This window comes from Schistocerca serialis, chromosome 5 (genome assembly GCF_023864345.2).
Source record: "Schistocerca serialis cubense isolate TAMUIC-IGC-003099 chromosome 5, iqSchSeri2.2, whole genome shotgun sequence".
Lineage (NCBI taxonomy): Eukaryota > Metazoa > Arthropoda > Insecta > Orthoptera > Acrididae > Schistocerca > Schistocerca serialis.
Genome location: NC_064642.1, coordinates 398,698,502 through 398,718,642, shown reverse-complemented (window position 1 = coordinate 398,718,642; position 20,141 = coordinate 398,698,502). Strand labels below are relative to the sequence as shown.

The window sequence follows — 20,141 nt, the reverse complement described above, 5'->3', positions numbered from 1 at the left end:
TGTGGAGTGTATTACAGAAATGCCGGTCATTCAAACCTTACAAACTGCAACTGTCGCAAGTTTTAAGAGAAAGTGTCAAAGAAAAATGAGCTGAGATTTATGTAGAAATGTTTATGAAAATGCAGAGTGAAGACAATTTTCTTAACGGTTTTCAGTGTTGATGGCGCCTTCCATACCTGCAGTAAAGTAAATCAGTATAATGTTCAGATATGGAGTGACGAGAAGCCACGTCACATAATCGAACATGTATGGGACTCACCTAAGATTGCTTTTTGCACTGGAAGTTGAAACAAGGTTTACGGTCCTTTCTTTTTTGCCAAGTCAACTGTAACTGGCATATCGTACCTGGACATTCTTGAACATTATCTAATGCCTCAATAACAACAAGTTTAGGCACAGAATTTATTTTCCAACAAGGTGACATGCCACCACATCATCATTGTGTAGTTGTCACATATCTCCATAGGGACGTGCCAGGACACCACAATCACCTGATTTAACTCCAATAGATTTCTATGTATGGTGTTCCATTAAAAACAGTGTGTCTGTTCCTGTGCTGCCAGCAAACATCGACAAACTGTGACAATGGATAACACAAGTAGTTGCCATTGTACTTGCTTCTTAGGATTTGGCAAGAAACTTATTACAGATGTGACATTTGTCATGTTACAAAAGGCAGCCACACAGAACATTTGTAAATAAAACTTGGAAGATAAACTGCATTCAGTGTTGTATCAAACAAAGAGGGTGACAATTATTGAACTATTGCTTTAGAATGTTCAAACTGCACAGTTGGCCATGGGGCATGATGGAAATTATTATGCGCATGTGTACATGCCTTGTTGTCAGCCATTTGCATGTGAAAATGTCATGGTACAGCACGCCTGAGCATCTAGCACTTGTGAAGGCCTACTATACAATCAATAACAGCCCAACTGAGGCTCAAAGGAAGTTTGAGACCGAGTTCAAGCTGAAGACAACTGGTCCAAGTGTGCTCACAATCAAGAATTTGATTTGCAAGTTTGAGAGGATGGGTTGTGTTCATGATGACTGTGTCTTCTAACCAAACTGCGTGCCTATGGAATATCGCTTCAGTTGTGCGACGATTCGTGATGTCCCGTCAGAAGGGTCACAAAGTCATCGAGAAAAACAGAAGTAATATCTGACATTCCCCAAGGAAGTGTTATAGGCCCTCTATTGTTCCTGATCGATATTAACGACATAGGAGACAATCTGAGTAGCCCCCTTGGATTGTCTGCAGATGATGCTGCCATTTACCATCTTGTCAAGTTATAAGATGACCAAAATGAATTGCAAAATGATTTAGATGCGATATCTGTATGCTGCAAAAATTGGCAATTGACCCTGAATAAAGTAAAATGTGAAGTTATTCACGAGTACTAAAAGATATCCGCTAAATTTCAAATACACGATAAGTCATTCAAACCTGAAGGCTGTAAATTCAACTTAATACTTAGGGATTACAATTACAAATAACCTAAATTAGAATGATCACACATATAGTGTTGTGGGGAGAGAAAACAAAGACTGTGATTCATTGGTAGAACACTTAAAAGGTGCAATAGGTCTACTAAAGAGACTGCTTGCACCACGCTTGTCTGCCCTATTCTGGAGTATTGCTGTGTGGTGTGGGATCAGCTTCAGGTGGGACTGATGGATGACATCAAAAAAGTTCAAAGAAGTGCAGGTCTTTTTGTATTATCACAAAATAAGGAATATAGTGCCACTGACATGATACATGAATTGGAGTGGCAATCATAAAAACAAAGGTGTTTTTCGTTGTGACAGGATCTTCTCATGAAATTTCAATCACCAATTTTCTCCTCCAATTCCAAAAACATTCTGTTGGCACCTACCTACATAGGGAGAAATTATCACCATGATAAAATACGAGAAATTAGGGCTCGACAGAAAAATTAAAGTGCTTGTTTTTCCTGCATGCCATTCAAGAGTGGAAAAGTAGAGAGACAGCTTGAAGGTGGTCCACTGAACCCCCTGCCAGGCACTTTATTGTGAATAGCAGAGTAATCACATAGATGTAAATGTAGATGTAGATGTTAGCAATGTCGATTGTCCAAAATGGGTGAGAGCGCCTGAAAACATCGAGAAGACATGCACTGTGTTTCAAACCAGCCCCGGGAAATCAATCAAACGAGCTGCGTAACAGGTGAGAATCAACCGGGAGAAACTGCAACAAATTGTTGTTAAAGATCTGCATCTCTTCCCATACAAAATTCAAACTCATCAGCCATTAAGCCCCAGGATCATGGAGCAGCAGTTGTGTTTTGCCAACACTATCATCCACAGAATAGATGAACAGGACTTTGATGTGAATGTGTTTTGGTTTGGCAACGGAGCCCTCTTGCATTTGGATGGGTTCATCAATAAGCAAAATTGGCACATGTGGGGGACTGATAATCCGTATTTTGCGGTCAAGAAATCTCTTCAGTCTCAACGGGTGACTGTGTGTTGTGCAATGTCCAGCCATGGAATAATCAGTTCGATATTCCTGGACGGCACGGTGACTGCCGAATGGTACGTGATTGTTTTGGAAGATGATTTCATCCCTATTATCCAAAGTGACCCTGAGTTTGACAAGATGTGATTTGTGCAAGACTGAGCTTGACTCCATCAAAGCATGAGTGTGTTTGATGTCCTAGAGGAACACTTTGAGGACCACATTCTGGGTCTGGGAAACCCTTGAGGCCAATGGCATGCGCCTCGATTGACCGCCACATTCTCCAGATCTGAATACATGCAACTCCTTTTTGTGAGACTATACTAAAGGCAAGGTGTACAGCAACAACCTCAAAACCATTGCTGAGATGAAAACAGCCATTCAGGAGGCCATCGACAGCATCAACGTTCCAGCCCATCAGTGGGTCTTGCAAAATTTTGCTATTCGTCTGCGCCACATCATCACCAATGATGGCAGGCATATTGAACATGTCATAATCTAAGTCACAATATCTGAAGTGACGTTTACATGTTGAATAAAGTGTATGCATGCTGTAGTTTGTAACTAATTTATGTTTTTTTTCCTATAGTTCAGTAATTGTCACCCTGTATCAGTAAGCTATTTGCCGTTCTCCCAATGACGGTTACTTTTGTATAACTAATTAATAAACACCCTTTTATAAACCTGGATATCATTAACTCAGTGGTTTATATGTATTTAAGATAAAACAAAATTGGGTGGACCATTCCAACACTAGTTTTCACAGGAATTATTCAAAATCTAATTTCATGTGGTCAACATAATAACTGCTGCTATGTATACAGAAGATGATTACATAAAATAAACATTAATTATAATGAAAAACAGCTAAGTAAAACCCTTAAAGTGAAACAACAATAGTAAAGCACATAATTATATCACAGGATTGGACTTACAAACAAAACAAGATGAAAACATTTATGTTTTCTTATATGCTTCTGTTTTTCATTTATTTCATTAGTATGAAAAGAAACAGCAACGATAGAATTACTTTGTTAGGTACGAACAGTGCACTCACTTGTAATCCTCATTTGCTGTAGTAAAAACAAATGGCTCCATCGGGTTCCAACTAATTTGATTTGTACGTAAGGTCATAACAAGTTTTCGCATTGGTCCAGTATCACGTGTATCATACAAAATGATACTTCTATCACTTGCACACGTCACTGCAATCATTTCCACTGTTCATGAACATGTCAGGCATCAGAATAGTACTTAGTTTATGTATAAAAAATAACTTACCTAACAAGTCACTTTCTACAGGATTAAATGCAATGGTATGTAAGCTGTCAACTCCCCACTGATACGAATGAATGGGCTCATTGCGAGAATGTTCCCAAATCTGGCACAGTTCACCACAAGTAGCAAAGACATCTTTTCTGTAATTATGGCTCACTCCCATAAGTACAGTCTGAAAAATACAAATACATTGTTTTTCACATCTCAGCAATGCAACATATAAAAAGTCATGTATGAGAGGTGTTCAATAAGTAATGCAACAACTTTTTTCTGAAAGCAGGTTGGTTTCACTTAGGATTCCAATACACCATATTATTCCACACTCTTTTGGCTACAAAATTCTGTTTTTCAACATAATCTCTGTTCAGTGGGAGGCCTTACACCGCCTTACTGGGAGGACCTGTATGCCTGCATGGTACCACTATACCGGTCCACGTTGGAACCAAGATTTTGCTACATCAATAACATCTCCATCATATATATACAGCCTTCCAGTGGAGTGCATCCTTCATTGAGTCAAACAGATGGAAATCTGAAACTGCGAGATGGATGAGGAAGAACAGTCCAATGTAGTTTTGTGAGCTCCTCTCAGGTCCGCAGATTTGTGTAAATCCTTGCATTGTCATGGAGGGGGAGAAGTTCGTTCGCATTTTTGTGATGGCACACTAATTGATGTCATTCTTCAGTTTCCTGACGGTAGCACAGTGCACTTCGGAGTAGACCATTGTATCATGAGGGAGGATATCGAACAGAATAACCCCTTTAGAATCCCTGATGACTGTCACCATGACTTTACCCGCTTAGGGTGTAGCATTGAACTTTTTCTTCGATGGAGAGGTGGTTTGGAGTCACTCCACTGATCGCCGTTTTGTTTCCAGTTCAAAGTGGTGAATCCATGTTTCATGATGACTGATAAAAAACTGTCACGACCCGCCTCATAATGCACAACCATCTCCATACAGATAGTCATTCGCTGCTCTTTATTGCCTTCTGTTGGATGGCAAGGAACCCAGTGGGCATATATCTATATATATATTTAAACTGGTGGACAAATGTTTCAGCACTACCAACAGAGATGTCCAGTTGAGCAGCAAGGTGTCTGATTACGATCCATTGATCATCTTGAATGAGTGTCCACACATTCCAACATTGCAGGTGTCACAGCTGTGTGCAGCCGGCCAGCGTATTGGCAGATTTGTGCAACCTTGTTGTGATTCTGACAGACACTTCACCAATGACTCACTCTTCTTTTGTTCACTGCCGGATCTCTGTAGACATTCTGCAAATGTCTATGAATATCTGCGATGCTCTGGATTTATGGTAGAAGAAACCCAATGATAGCTCTCTGCCTGGAATGCATGTCCATTATAGATGTCATTCTGAGGGCTACATATAGCTTCAAGCAACTACAGGGGTTGAAGTCGGAATATGTGGGTATACCCAAAAAGAACAACAGAATAACATTGCAGTGGGTGGAGTTTGTGTAGTACGCTTTTCTGCTGCTAGGGGTGTATAGCGTAACTCACTGCCAGTTCAGTGCTGCCAGTGTTGCCGACCTGGCTTGTTCTGTTCATCTGCAGCGACTGTTTTTGTTAGTGCTGTTTTGTTCTTTTTTCATTTTTTATGATTGCAAGTTTAAGTGAACAACTTGCAGCTGCGAAATTTTGTTTTCCACTTGGTAAAAATGCTGCTGAAACTGTTTTAATGTTGGAAACAGCTTACTATGATGATGCTATGGGAAAAACTGAAGTGTATGAGTGGCGTGCTCGATCTAAAAATGGCAACATGTCAACTGATGACAGATCTCAAAAATGGTTCAAATGGCTCTGAGCACTATGGGACTCAACTGCTGAGGTCATTAGTCCCCTAGAGCTTAGAACTAGTTAAACCTAACTAACCTAAGGACATCACAAACATCCATGCCCGAGGCAGGATTCGAACCTGCGACCGTAGCGGTCTTGCGGTTCCAGACTGCAGCGCCTAGAACCGCACGGCCACTTCGGCCGGCTTGACAGATCTCACTCTGTACATCCATCAGCTGCCCGAACTGATGGAAATATTGAGAAAATTCGAGAGCTTATGCTCACAGACAATTAATCAACTGTCAGAAATTAGTGTGTTATCTTGGAGCTTGGTTCAGAGAATTTTAACAGACGACCTGGAAATGAAAAGCGCTGCTGACAAGTTTGTTCCTTGGATTCTGACTGACAATCAAAATGAACATCAAGTTGAAACATGTCGTGCTTTGAAACAACAGCTGGAAACTGATCCAGGGTTTTCGTCAAAGTCATTACTGGTGATGAGTCATGGTGGTGTAGTTACGACTCAAAAACAAAGCAACAGTCAAGCTAATTGATGACGTCATCGTCAAGCTATCCAAAAACCAAACATCAGAACAATGCTGATTTGCTTTTTTGATGCCAAGGGGGTGGTTCATTCAGAGTTTTTTCCCCTCAGATCAGAACATCAATCAAAACTTTTATTTGGAATTTTGAGAAGATTGTGCAACAGCGTTTGTCAAAAAAGATCGGATTTTTGGCATGTGGGAGACTGGTTCTTCCACCACAACAATTCAACTGCACACAAAGCCATTTCTGTTAGACAGTTTTTGGCAAAAATAGCAGGGTTCAGCTGCCCCATGCAGCTTACTCGCCTGACTTGGTTCCATTCAACTTTTTTTTATTTCCACACATGAAAAGGGACATGAAAAGACACTAATTTGAAACGCTGAAGAAGTATAGGAACAAAAAAAAATCCCAACAAACAAACATGGCAGGAGCTGTCAGCCATTTTTAAAGATGGCTACTAAAAATGTTCTGCACAGTGGGGCAAATGTATTAGTTGTAATGGAGAGTATCTTGAAGGGGATAAGGTTGTTTTGTAAACAATTTGCAAATACATAGCTTTTAAAAAATAATTCCAGTTTTTTGGGTACCACCTCTTTTTTCGTATTCCACAATGTCCCACATAAAATCCACATTTTTTTTCACCCAAAAAGAAGTGTGGCATTGCTTAATGAACACCACTTGTATAAAGGAAAATAATACTCAATTAGCTACCCCCCCCCCCCCCCTCTCTCCCTCCCTCCATGTGTGTGTACACATTTTTAAGCTTCAAGATAATGGCACAGAATAACCTCACTTTTACATTCCCTGAATTAACATTTTACCACCATTTACGACATTTTTTATAGGTCTCATCATATTTCCTATTCCCACAAAGTTAATTTTCACCTGATTTTGCATCAACATATTTATAATTTTCCCAAGATTTACGCATTACGAAAAAATGTTTGTGGAGAAAAAATGATGCTGGCATGATGTTGCTCATCATTTACAAATATTACGTGGTAAAGTTTCTTGACACCATGGAACTCTACTTAGCGGATTTGAACCAGTAAACGTGTAAAAGTTGGAACAATTCAATCTCCCGCTGCTGCCAAGCTTTACTTGGCGTGGTGTCTGATGGGAGTAACTAGGTTCATTCAAATGAAGATATCATGGCCAATCACAACCAGTTCCAAACTGTCCCTACTGCACAAACACAGTTTCGTGATTGTTATCACCATTGTGACATCTTTCTCGAACCATATTTAGCATGTTTTGGAGAGCCAGTTAATACCGTCATTCACTTTGTGTTGCTCAAATGTTTTTAGTTTAAACACAGCATCGGTTACGTATTTTATTCATGCTGAGCAAAACGTGTTTCAAGAAATTATTCTCATTGTCAAGTGCAGTATTTATGTATGTATTTGTTGTGATGTTACACAAACAAACAATGAGAGTCACAGTTTGGGTGTGTGTGTGGTGAGCTACATATCTGATGATGCACAGTACCTGATAACCTTAAAAAGACGACTACAGTGCAAGAGATGCAGAATAACACATATTCAAACACCACATAATATACTTATGTACATATTTGCACTTGACAATGAGAAAAATTCTTGAAACACGTCACGCTAAGCATGAAAAAATACATAGCTAGTGCAGTATTTCATTATTTAAGTAACAAACGGCAGCTGCAGGCTTTCAAAAACATCGATTATGACATAGGAAACTGAGTGAAATGTTCCTACTTCCCAGACAGTTATCAGTTCCAGTTACATCAGTAGTTTTTATTAGATAATAAATCTTCATTAGCTAATAAACAAGTGCCTGACAAGTCTTTTGATACCTGTTACATACATATATCATACATAAAGTGCAAGGGGATACCCTACACACAACTTTTACAGCTTTAATGTTATTTCCCTCATTTTACACCATTTTCTGAAGTCCCTTGAAAAGTGTAATAGCGGAGTTTCACTGTATCTTCCAAAACTTGTACTGCACAACCACAATAAGATGGTGGCAGTTTAAACAAGAAACGATAAATAAAAACGTTTACTTTTCAAAACAAAACAAAATAGAATAAGGAACCCCAGACATCATTGTGGCCAGGATTTCTCAAGGAGATTATGACAGGAGGGGAGAAAAGAGGAGAGGAGGATAGAAGGTTGAGCCACTCGTAATTGTGAAAAGTGTATAAAGAAGATTGGAGCAATATATTATTAAGGCAAAAAGAAAAGTAAAACACGAGAAGCTGGTGGCTTTCTGTTATGTGCCTTAATCTTAAGTATCAAATGATTAGTCCTTATTTTCTTTCACTTTTTTTTAGAGTAAGTTATATTGATTATGTGTGGAAAGCATTTATTACTAAAAGTATGAGCATATGGGGTACCAAGCAGCATTTATTACTAAAAGTATGAGCATATGGGGTATCAAGCAAATTTTTTAAACGACTGAGGATTTCTTGTTAGATAAGTTATCTGTTTCATCTTCTATGGACAATCATTGACACTTGTATAAATAACCTCAGGTGTTTCCCAGGCAAGTGTGTTAGGACCCTTGTTATTCACATTGTATATTAATGACCTAGCACACAATATTAATAGTAACCCTTGACTTCTCACAGATAATGCAGTTATCCATAATGAAGTACCTGTCTGGAAAAAGCTGCGCAAATATAATATAAAACCGTTAACTTAACAAAACAAAAAAAAATATCGTATCCTATGACTACAATCTCAATGAGTCACAACTACAACCAGACAACACATTCAAATATTTGGCTTAACAGTTTGTAGAAATATGGAATGGAATGAACAGATAGGCTCAGTTGCAAGTAAAGAAGGTGACAGACTTCAGTTCATTGGTATAATAATACGAAAATGCAAGCAGTTTACAAAGTAGACTGTTTACAAAACACTCATGAATATTGCTCAACAATGAAGAACCTGTGCCAAATTGGAATACATGAAATACTGAAATATACAAAAAAAGGCAGCAGGAATGGACACAGCTTCATTTCATCCAAGAAAGGATGCCACAGAGATGCTAAAATAAACTGAACTGGTAAATGTTTGACGACAGACACAAACCATCCTACAAAGTTCCAGAAACAAGCTTTCAGAGTGGAATATAAGAATATACAACTACCTAATATTTTAGGCCTAGAAACAGGCTTGATCTTACCAACAGTACCAGTATAGAAACAGGGATTAGTGATCATGATGTCATCAGAGCAACAATCTGTCCAGAAGGCCAGGAGAGTATTTATGCTAGAAAAAGCAGATAACCAGTTGTTACTGTTCCACTTGCACACAACGAATAGCCATAATTTACCTTCCATATGATGACCATAGAGGGACTAAGGGTAAAGTTTAAATCACACTCTGGAGACTTAAGAGCTAAGAAAGCAGATTGAGGATGGAAAGGATACTCCATGGTTTAATAACCAAATTTGGAAAATGCTGAGGAAACAAAGGTTGTAGTACTCTTGGTTCAAAAATGAGAGCGCAAATGTTACCAGACAAATTGTAGTAGAAATTCATGTGCCCACACAAACACTAATGTGCATAGCACGTAACAACTTCCACCACTCTACCTCAGTCTAACTTCGTCGAGAACCCAAGAAAACTATGATCGTACCTAAAATCACTCAGCAGGTCAAAGTCCTCTATCCACTTACTCGTTGATCAGTCTGGGGTGGCAATAGAAGACAGCTAAAGGAAAGCTGATGTTTTAAATTTCATGTTTAAAAAAGCATACATGCACGAGGATTGTACAAACATATCATGGTTTGGCTGTTGTGCAAACTTCCACATCATGGGCATAGAAACTGATATCCATGGCATGCAGAAGTACCTAAAAAAAAGTTGCTAAGTTCAGATGGAATCAAAGTTCGGTTTTACAAAGGGCACTCTGCAGTATTTGCCTCTTGCTTAGCCTGCATTTATCATGAATCTCTCGCACAGCAAAACATCTCAACTGAATGGGAAAAAGTGCAGATGGCTCCTGTAAATAGGAAAGGTAAAAGATCTGGTGCCATCACTGATTTATGGCAGTCTGCAAAAGTTAGCTATTCAGGCTGAGTCTCAGCCTGACAGAGAGTTATAACTTCTGCATCTTCATCTAAATTCTGGACATCACTGTGAAGTGCTTGGCAGAGCGCACTTCCCATTGTATCAGTTATAAGGGCATCTTTGCATTCCATTTACATATGGATTGCAGAAAAAATGGCTGCTTAAACAACTCTGTTCATGCTGTAACTAGTCTGATCTTGTTTTCGCAGTCTCTACAGCAGCAATACATCTACATACATACTCCTCAAAGCATTGTACACAACATGATGGAGGGTATGCTGTGCCACTATTGTCACATAATTACAGAAAAATGTCCTTAACATTGGTTTGCTGCAGAATTCTTGAACACATTCTCAGTTTGAATGTAATAAATTACCTTGAGAAAGAAAAGCTGAGAAAGAAAAGCTAAGAAAGAAAAGCTTTTGTCCACAAATCACCACGGATTTAGGAAGCATCGCTCCTGCATAACTCAGCTTGCCCTTTCCTCATATGATATCCTACAAACCAAGGATGAGGGAAAACAGGCAGATTCCATATTCCTAGATTTTCAGAAAGTATTTGACATGGTGCCCCCCTACAGACTGCTGACAAAAAGTCCAAACATGACATGCGAGTGGTTCAAAGACTCTTTAAGTATTAGAACATGGTCCTTGATGGCAAGTGTTCATCAGACACAAGGATATCATCAGGAGTACCCTAGGGAAGTGTGACAGGACCACTTTTATTCTCTATATACATAAATGCCCTGATGGACAGGGTGAGCAGTAATTTACAGCTGTTCCCAGATGATGCTGCAGTGTGTGATGTATGGGAAGGTGTCGTCACTGAGTGGCTGTAGGATTAACGTGAAAACTTAGACAAAAATTCTAGCTGGTGTGATGAATTGCAGCTCGCTCTAAATATAGAAAAATGTAATTTAATGTGGATAAGTAGAAAATCAGTTCTCTAACACTCAAATATAGCATTAGTAGGATGCAGCTTGACATAGTCATGTCAAATATCTGTGTGTAACATTGCAAATTGATATGAAATGGAATGAGGGCATCAGGTTGGTATTAGGGAAGGTGAATCCCCGACTTCATGTTATTGAGAGAATTTTGGAAAAATGTAGCTTATCCATCCATGTAGAATACTAGTGTTACCCATCTTTGAATACTGTTCCAATTTTTGAGAACCCCACAAGGTCAGATTAAAGGAAGACATCAAACAAATTCAGAGGCATCCTGTTAGATTTGTTACCGGTAGGTTTTTTCGGCACCCAAGTATTACGGAGATGCTTTGTGACCTCAAACGGGATCCCTGGTGAGAAAATGATGCTCTTTCTGAAAGGCATTATTGCACAAATTTAGAGAACCAGCATTTGGAGCCAACTGCAGAATAATTCTACTGCCATCAACATACCTTTTGTATAAAGACCATGGCGATAAGAAGTGACAAAATAGGGCTTGTATGGAGCTTTTTGGGCTGTTGTTTTTCCCTCGCTCTATTTGCGAGTGCAACAGCAAAAGAAATTACTAGTAGTGGTACAACATACCTCCATCATGCAGTGTACAGTGCTTTGCTAAGTATGTATGTAGATGTATTGTTGCTGTAGAGACTGCGAAAACAAGATCAGACTAGTTAAAGCACGCACAGAGTTGTTTAAGCTGCCATTCTTTCTGCAATCCATATGTAAATGGAACGCAAAGAACCCCTGTAACTAGTGAAATGGTAAGTGCCCTATGCCAAGGACTTCACAGTGATCTCCAGAGCATAGATGAAGATGCCATTAAGTGCCTCTGAAAGGTAATGTTGGGAAATGGGTGAGCTGACCAAACAAGAAAACTGGAGCAAATGAAATCATTGCTCCCCAACAGCAATCCCTTTCCGCATCAACCTGCTATGAGTTCTGGAGGGGGACTGCTGCTGTTGGAGGGATACTAACCAGCCAGCTCACATATATATTCCTCAAATCACACCTTCATTCTCAGATGTTTGTTATATCCATTAGTATCCACGTGCATATGGTACACCGTGCAATGCAGTGTACACCAACTGATGATTACGAGACAGAAACTACTTGCAGCGCAACCGTCTGCCATCCACGGACTCTACTGCCAGTAGCCACTGGTTCCTGTCAGAGCTGCATGCAGTAAACTCCATGCCTCTGCTCCACTGTGTCACCTGTTGGGTGACTATCTACTGTTACCGGTTACCTCCCTGGAGGGCTACTACATTGATCCTGGGCCGGCTTACTTCCCAGCTTGAACTTCGCTGTCAACTGGCCTGTAAGGGCCTACATTACTATCTCATACAATAGGTGCTTGCCATCATCTTCAGTCACACCAGGCACTATAGTTTTATCACTGTCTGTCTACCTTGGCGTGTTGTTGCTGCAGCCATGAAGCAGCAGTGCTATGAAGAACGGCCATTGTCATCCCTCACTGACAGGATGGCAATTGCGTCAAGACTCCACAGCAGGGGGAATGTCAGCAGCAGTGGCCTCTTGCACACGATGCTTGTCATTTGAGTGAAGTGCTCATGCCGGAATACCGTATGCCCACAGCCACCTATGTCACCAAGGACAATAACCTCCTCTCTGGCTACAGCTATATCCTTGTAAATGACATGAATAAAGGACAGTTACAACAAGGTAAGTTTTACTGATTGTTTACCGTAAGATTCCAGCTATCAGCCTACCCGTAGCCCACACCAGATGGGGAGACAGCAATCCAACTTAGGTGTCCATATGCCGATCCACCCGCTACTGTAGAGGTTATGTCTCAAATTCAACATACAAGTGTCAGAAGTTCTTGATCATCAATGGCTACCATTTATTGAGAGGTTGCTCCAGCTGTGTTGTCATCAGCAGGATCTGGTTTTCATCTCCAATGGTTTGAATGTGGTAAGTGAACTTGTTGCTTCTTTTGCTCCATTGTACAAACATGGTAGGGGAAACTGATTGCCGGATTCTGCAGGTGTGATTTTTGAGAACAGAAGGACATGCGAATTTGCTTCAGTTTAAAAGTAACACTAGGGAGGATTATTTTGGCCAATGAGATGCTAGATGTGTCAAACTAGTGGGCATGAAGCCCATGAGTGTTCAAACAAAGCCAGCTGGCTGAACATCATCCAGTTAGACCTGCTGACCATCCATTTTGGTGGCTTCTGTCCCTGTAATGCTCCTTCCAGAAGCTGGATCCACAATGGAAAGTGGTCATTGGAATGGAGGTCACCACTTACTTCCAACTGAGCAGAGTCTGCAAGGGTTCGAGATGAGCGAGTTCAATGGCTGAGGACAAACTATTAGCAGCCGAGAAATGAGTAGGACTGTCTGTGTTGAGGATGCACAGCTCCAGAGACATCATGAGGTCCTCCAAGACTCAACCCCTAGGACAAGTATAGTTTGAGCCCCATAATACATTATGGGCACTGAAATCACCCAGTACAAGAAATGGTGGGGGGAGTTGTTCTATAAGGTGTGTGACAGCCTCACTGTCTATCATATCTTGTACATGTAAGTACAGTGAGCAGATAGTGATCTTCTGGCCCATATGAACTGCAATGGCTACGGCTTGTTGGTCAGTAACCAAGGAGAGAGCAGAGGAGTGGTGTGTGTGTTATTGACAAACACAGGAACCCCTCCCTTGGCACTTTCTCCAGTCAGACCATCCTTGCAATGAAGGGTATAGCCCTATAGTACAGAGGCACCAGAGGCTTTGGAATGTGTTTCATCCAAACACAAGCACAGAATATGTCTCTATGCTAAGAGTTTCTGTTCTTCCACATGTGTACTGAACCCATTAATGTTCCACTGTAGTATGGGAGCTGTTTGCCATGTGTGCTGCAATTTCACTTGGTCTTTCTGGAGGGAAGGAGAGCCCACAGTGGATGGAGGCTCAATCTTGGGGTGAGCTGAGTGCCCTAAGTCAACATCAAGGTCCATCGGCTCTGAAGACGAACCATGAGAGATGTCAGAGAGAGCAATGAAATCATGATCAGACTACTTACTTCTCGTCTCCATCAGTGGCTGGTTCTTTGTCTTGGACTTCGGTTTTCTTTGCCTGGGAAGGTGGTAGTGCTATTGCTGGACAGTGAACAAGACTAAATTTTTGGAGGAGCAGAGATCTCCACAACATCAGTATCCAGGCCTTTTCTGATGTTCTGGGAGGAGATAAGGGCATAAAAGTAACTGCAGCAGCACAGGCTCATTGACAAATGCAGGTACTGGTGCTAACACTAGCAACCTCCATCCATGTAGCAGCATCAGTCTTCTGAACTGCTGTTTAAGAACAGAAGCAAAGGAGGTAGCAAAAGTAAGGGACTGCATGCCCTTTTAGATCTTTTTGGGCTCACCATATGGGATGCACTGCACTAGTTTAATTTCCTGTGTCTTTCTTTCTTCAAGGAAGCAGCAGTGTTTAAACAAAGCCAGCTGGTTGAACATCACCCAGTTAGACCTGCTGACCATCCATTTTGGTGGCTTCTGTTCATGTAATGCTCCTTCCAGAAGCTGGATAACGGAAAGTGGTCACTGGAATGGAGGTCACCACTTGCTTCCCACTGAGAAGAGTCTGCAAGGGCTGGAGATGAGCGAGTTCAATGGCTGAGGACAAACTATTAGCAGCCAAGAAATGAGTGGGACTCCCTGTGTTGAGGACGCACAGCTCCTGAGACATCATGAAGTCCTCCAAGACTCAACCACTAGGTCAAGTATAGTTTGAGCCCCACCACACATTATGGGCACTGAAGTCACTACTTCAGACAGGGTGATCCCAAGAGCAATTAACACACTTCGGAGGAGATGAATAACTGACTCTGTTGCGGGCAGCCTGACCACATAAGTGGCTTCTCCCTTACAACCAATAGTGTGCCCAAAGTGCTAGCATTTAAAACAACGCATTGTGTTAGGGACATAAATCAGCCTTGACGTGCTCTGAAAGTTTCTTACTGTTGAAAGTCGGTATAAACAAGTCTGAATTCAGTAAATCGCCATCCTCCCTTTTCATAATGTTTTGCACGTCAACAATGCCTTCTTGGATCCACTCAACTTTCAGTTCTTCTCTGGGAATGTTAACTGGATCCCTGCAAGCCACAACATCTTTGCTGTAATTCAGTGTGTTCTGTAGCAGTTCCTATCACATACTCCCCACGGCATTGAGCTTTCTGAAGGCTTTTTACTTGTTGGGAACTAGACATTTCTACCAACAGCATTCCATTGTGCAACTGCTTGATAGATTTTAAACATACAGTAATTCCCTCTAAACAATTCTGAATGTAAAAAGGGGAGACCTCATAAAGCTGTTGCCTTTCCTTTTAACTGTTACAAACACATTCTGACCAGCAGCATGCATTCTATTACTATTACCATAAGCACTCCAGCTGAGTCAGGACGACGAGCCCTCTTGTTGGATTGAGTGTTGACACCCACCACTGGCCCACCCATCCTGCTAGGAGGAAGAAGAGGAAATTCTGAGGGTTCCATCTCAGTCCCATGAGCAGCTGGAGAAATAAAAGTCCACCTAGACAGAGCCCCATATGCCTAGGTAAGCCTTACACTACTGAAGTGCAGTATGTCTCCCAGAGGTTGCCCACTGATGAATGTTCCACCTCAGCAGCCATGCATCTCATTAAGTTTTTTTATAGAGGTGTTACCATCCCCACAATCCAGGTGATCAACCCAAGATCCCCGTTCCCTGTGACACACAATGTTCCACCACTGAGCTGTGCAGTGGTCATCAAGAATGTCCAGAGCTTATCATGACAGAGCACTGGTGGCACTCAGGAACCTCGGGGTTGCCAAGCCCATACCCAGCAAACGAATGGTGAGCCTCCGAGGGCAAGGGTGAGCTGCCCTCAACAAATAGACACAGGAAACCTCCCTTCTCATTGCAATCCTAGCTATTGATCACATTCCTCTGTTTAGTAGTGTTTAAAGCTTTGTACAATAGCTATGGAAAATAGGAAGAAAGCATTTTCAATGAGTCAAAAACTGCAAATCACATAGAGGTACCACAAAAACAAGATGCTGCCATAAAAAGAATTTGCATACTCTCTCTGGATGTCATGTTTGGGATTGTGAGGCATTGATAACCAATGGAAGGAACTTGAAAAATTGCTTGTAAAGGGGCAACAAACTTCCAGAAAGATTTTGTTGGGAGACAATCTGAGCTGGAAAAAATTTAATTCAGCTAGGGCTGTGTCAGTCTTTCTAAGTGGACTAGTAATTCATGTAACATCTATCGAAATTGGAAAGAAAATGAAACCAGAAAATGCTGACTTGATAGGTTTAAGCTGGAATTGTTTACCAAAAATCAATGGTGAGGTGAAATCTACAAATGAAATGATATTCTGGGCTCGAAAAATTGTGTCTCAGCGGGCTTGACAACATGATTTGAAATGCGTGATTTGGTTAATTCAGATGGATTCAGACTGTTCTTGAAACTCATGTATGACAAGTCTTACAAAATATAAACTGAAACTTGCCAGGATGGGAACCACAGTATACACAGAATAATGGTACTCGCTTGTGCCAATGCTGTTGGGACAGAGAAATTGGCATTGCTCGATACTGGTAAAGCTGCAAATCTCTGTTGCTTCAAGAACATATGACTTCACAAATAAGTGACAAGCCTAGATGTCAGAAATACAATTTGTCACATGGTTAAAATGTTTGATCACAAAACAACCAAAAAAACTGCAAGACTATGCTTCTTATAAACAACTGTATTGCTAAACCAAAAGATGTTTCACTGCAAAACAATGAATTTGTTTTCTTTCCTTTCCTAGTGTTGGTAGAAAACCAGCAAACTTCTATGGATGGAGCATCTCATTCAGTGGTATCAACAACACATTAACATGCCAGACTCTGTGAATCTTCTGCATGCACTGATCTTTATATCAGCTGTGTGGCATAATGTGGCACCTCAAATCATCGGAAACTGTTTCCAGGAGGCCTGAGTTATTGAGATGAGTTTATGAAGTTCTTGGAATTTTTAGAGGAATTTTTCTGTAGTCTACATGAATAACTGGATAAATTTTATGTCACAAACATGTGGAGAGGCAAATGTTGTTGTTAAACAATACTAGCAGCATAGAACTGCATGCAGTATGTGAGAAACTCAGCAATGTCCAGTTCCAATACTTTGTATTGGTTGATAATAATGCGCAGTTTCACTCTCAATTAAAAAAAAGACACAACATATTATGTTTTGTAGATCTAGAGGTCCCTATACTAATGATAAGGGTAACATAAAGTGAGAAAATAATAAACAGAGAGGAAGCTTCAGAGTCTTTATTTGTTCATACTGATGAGAATTTAAACTGGAAGAAGCACTTTTGGAACCTCTAAAACAACTTATTTGCAGTGAGAATCATTGCAAATCTTTGGGAGAGACAAATGAGTATGCTGACATATTTTCATTCAATAGTGTCATATGGAATAATGTTCTGGGGCAATACATTTTTAGGAAAAAAAGTGTTCATTATTCAAAAACAAGCTGTAAGAAGGATATATGGCGCACACCCAAGATCATCTTGTAGACATTTGTTTCAGGAGTTAGGCATTTTGGCTACTGGTTCACAATGTATTTATTCACTCGTGAAGTTTGTTGTAAAAAATCCATTGCACTTCAAAAGAGGCAACGATGTACGTAATTACAATGACATAGGAAAAATTATATTCATTATGCCACATTAAAGTTGTCTTTAGCACAAAAAGGAATATAAAATGTGTAGCAAACAGCAACATACAATTTGAAAACAAACTGGATAAGTTTCTCCTTAGCAATTCCTATTCTACAGCAGAATTTCTATTATTGTAATGTGCACAGGTGGTGGGTAGAAATTATTTACTCAAATCTGCAATTTTTTTTCAAAAAAAGGTTAGCATCTAGACATATTTACAAAGTTATTTATTATTTGAATGTAAAATGAATCATTCCACGTCATTATAATTTATCATGCAAATGATCCATGGAACATTAGAACTAGCTACCCAACCAACCCAAGAAAGCATTTTGTACTTTACTGCATGGGTTAATTAAATTTAGATTATAATACTGCAAATATTTTTATAACATCTGGAATCACTTTTGTACGAACATATTTATGTTAAGTTCTCAAAGAAGCAGCTGCTATGGAATTTTCCATTTAAGATATTTTCCTGTTTAATGCATGCTTTACCTTTGGACCCATGGAAAGTGTCTTCATGAGATTTTAGTGTACAATTCTCTTTCTATCCTACTAATGTTCAAGGCTTCACGGTTGCCTCAGAAACACTGAGTCTTGTCAGTCCCTCGTCAAGCATTTGAACCTAATTATCTCTACTGTACCTAACCTACTCAGTATTCTATGACTGTTCATGTCTTGACACAGCATGAGTCTTCATAAGTCCATGAGTGTTACCACTGTTCTAATCCCAGTATTAAATTCTACATATCATTTGTATACCACTGGAAAAAAAGAAAAAAAAACTGACCAAATGCATCTTGATAATATCCAAATATGAACTAACATATACCACTGCACAAAGGTCAAGCAAGAAGGAAGTTACAAAGCTCTAGATGCTCTGTGTGCAGTTGTGTCCACTGATTAACATAATTCTGGGTCCCTCAGAAGGTTATAGAAATCTTCAGATGGTATGTACTGCCTAACATATGCCATAAGTGGAAAAAATTAATGCCATGTCCTCATGAGACTTATCTATCCACAGTAACACATTGCTGAGTGCACATTCTGAATTTTAAACAAATATTGCGGGTAGGGACTACAAACACTTGTGAACGTCCATAACCTCACTTTGCTTTAATTCATTCAATTTTAGTAGTTCATAAATACCAGGTAATACACCATGAACACATTTAGTTTTCTGTACATCTGTCTTATCTATGCTGCCTTTTGTTTATCTTCCACAGTTTTATACTGCATTTGTCAGAGATTCTGCACCCTGCAATTTCATAGCCCCTGTTTATGGTTCTCACCATAGCCTGTATAAAGCTGACATACACCCCACAGTTACATCAACCGGAATACTCCAAGAATAAGGACTTTAGCTGGTGTAGTTCTGAAAATTCTGATGAGACTTTGGTGTACACTACATGGTGCTCACCTCAGTATGTTTCTGTAGATTTTTAGTCACTATCAGTGTGATATACATTCAACCCATAGATGACTATTGCACTCAAGATAGATGGTATTGTGTCTGACACACACACACACACACACACACACACACACACATCGCGCAGAAGTAACTTTTTTTATTTTATTTTTTTATTTGGAGTACTCGCATGGACCTCTTGCAGAGCAACAGAATGCTGATAAATAGTATAGTCATTCTCATAACTGCAATGCACTTTTGCTCTGAAAATAAGAAACCAGTGAAAAACTGCCAGCCTGACTTTGACAGTTCAGCATGAGAGTAACTCACCCTACTAAGGATAGTATTCAGAGGCTCCACATCTGCTCCAAGTTTTGGGGCATTTGATGGCCACATCTTTATCGTTTTGTCATCACCAACTGTAATAAGTTTTTGCCCATCAGAGTGGAAGGTAATTCCTCGCAAGAATCCATCATGAGCTTGGAAAGAGTGAATGCAGGCCTGCTGCGGCAGATCCCAAATGCGAACCTGCAATCAAACACAGTATGTTTCACTACAATTCTAAAGCAAAAATAACAAGTACATTGATCCAATATTAAAATGCTACCCTTTTTTTAAAAAACTTCCACGTAAAAACAGTACGCAGTGGAATAAAAAACATTTTTTCACCAGTACTCCCAAAAACTATACAAGCAGGAGTAGGATATCCTGCATCCTAATTTCTTGGCAATAGCCTATTTGGTTGAACTGCATGCCAATGTTGACAATTCACTGACATTAGTTTCAGTCATTCGGCTGATAGTTTAGGTAGCCAATGAAAACGGCTGACTCTAATGACTTCTTTTGGTGGCATATACAAATTGAATGCATCTGTTTTCCATATAGAGTATGGGAAGAAA

General features: G+C 40.0%; 1 protein-coding gene across 1 annotated transcript in view; it reads right to left on the bottom strand.

Annotated features, from left to right (window-relative positions):
- Window positions 1-20,141, bottom strand: part of LOC126481476 (DDB1- and CUL4-associated factor 13) — a 56,129-nt gene that overhangs the window by 16,579 nt on the left and 19,409 nt on the right. The window contains exons 3-5 of the mRNA XM_050105254.1: window positions 19,573-19,770; window positions 3,761-3,929; window positions 3,537-3,684 (exon numbers count right to left, since the gene is read on the bottom strand). Coding sequence (XP_049961211.1) covers window positions 3,537-3,684; window positions 3,761-3,929; window positions 19,573-19,770 — 515 coding nt within the window. The remainder of the gene's footprint in view (window positions 1-3,536; window positions 3,685-3,760; window positions 3,930-19,572; window positions 19,771-20,141) is intronic.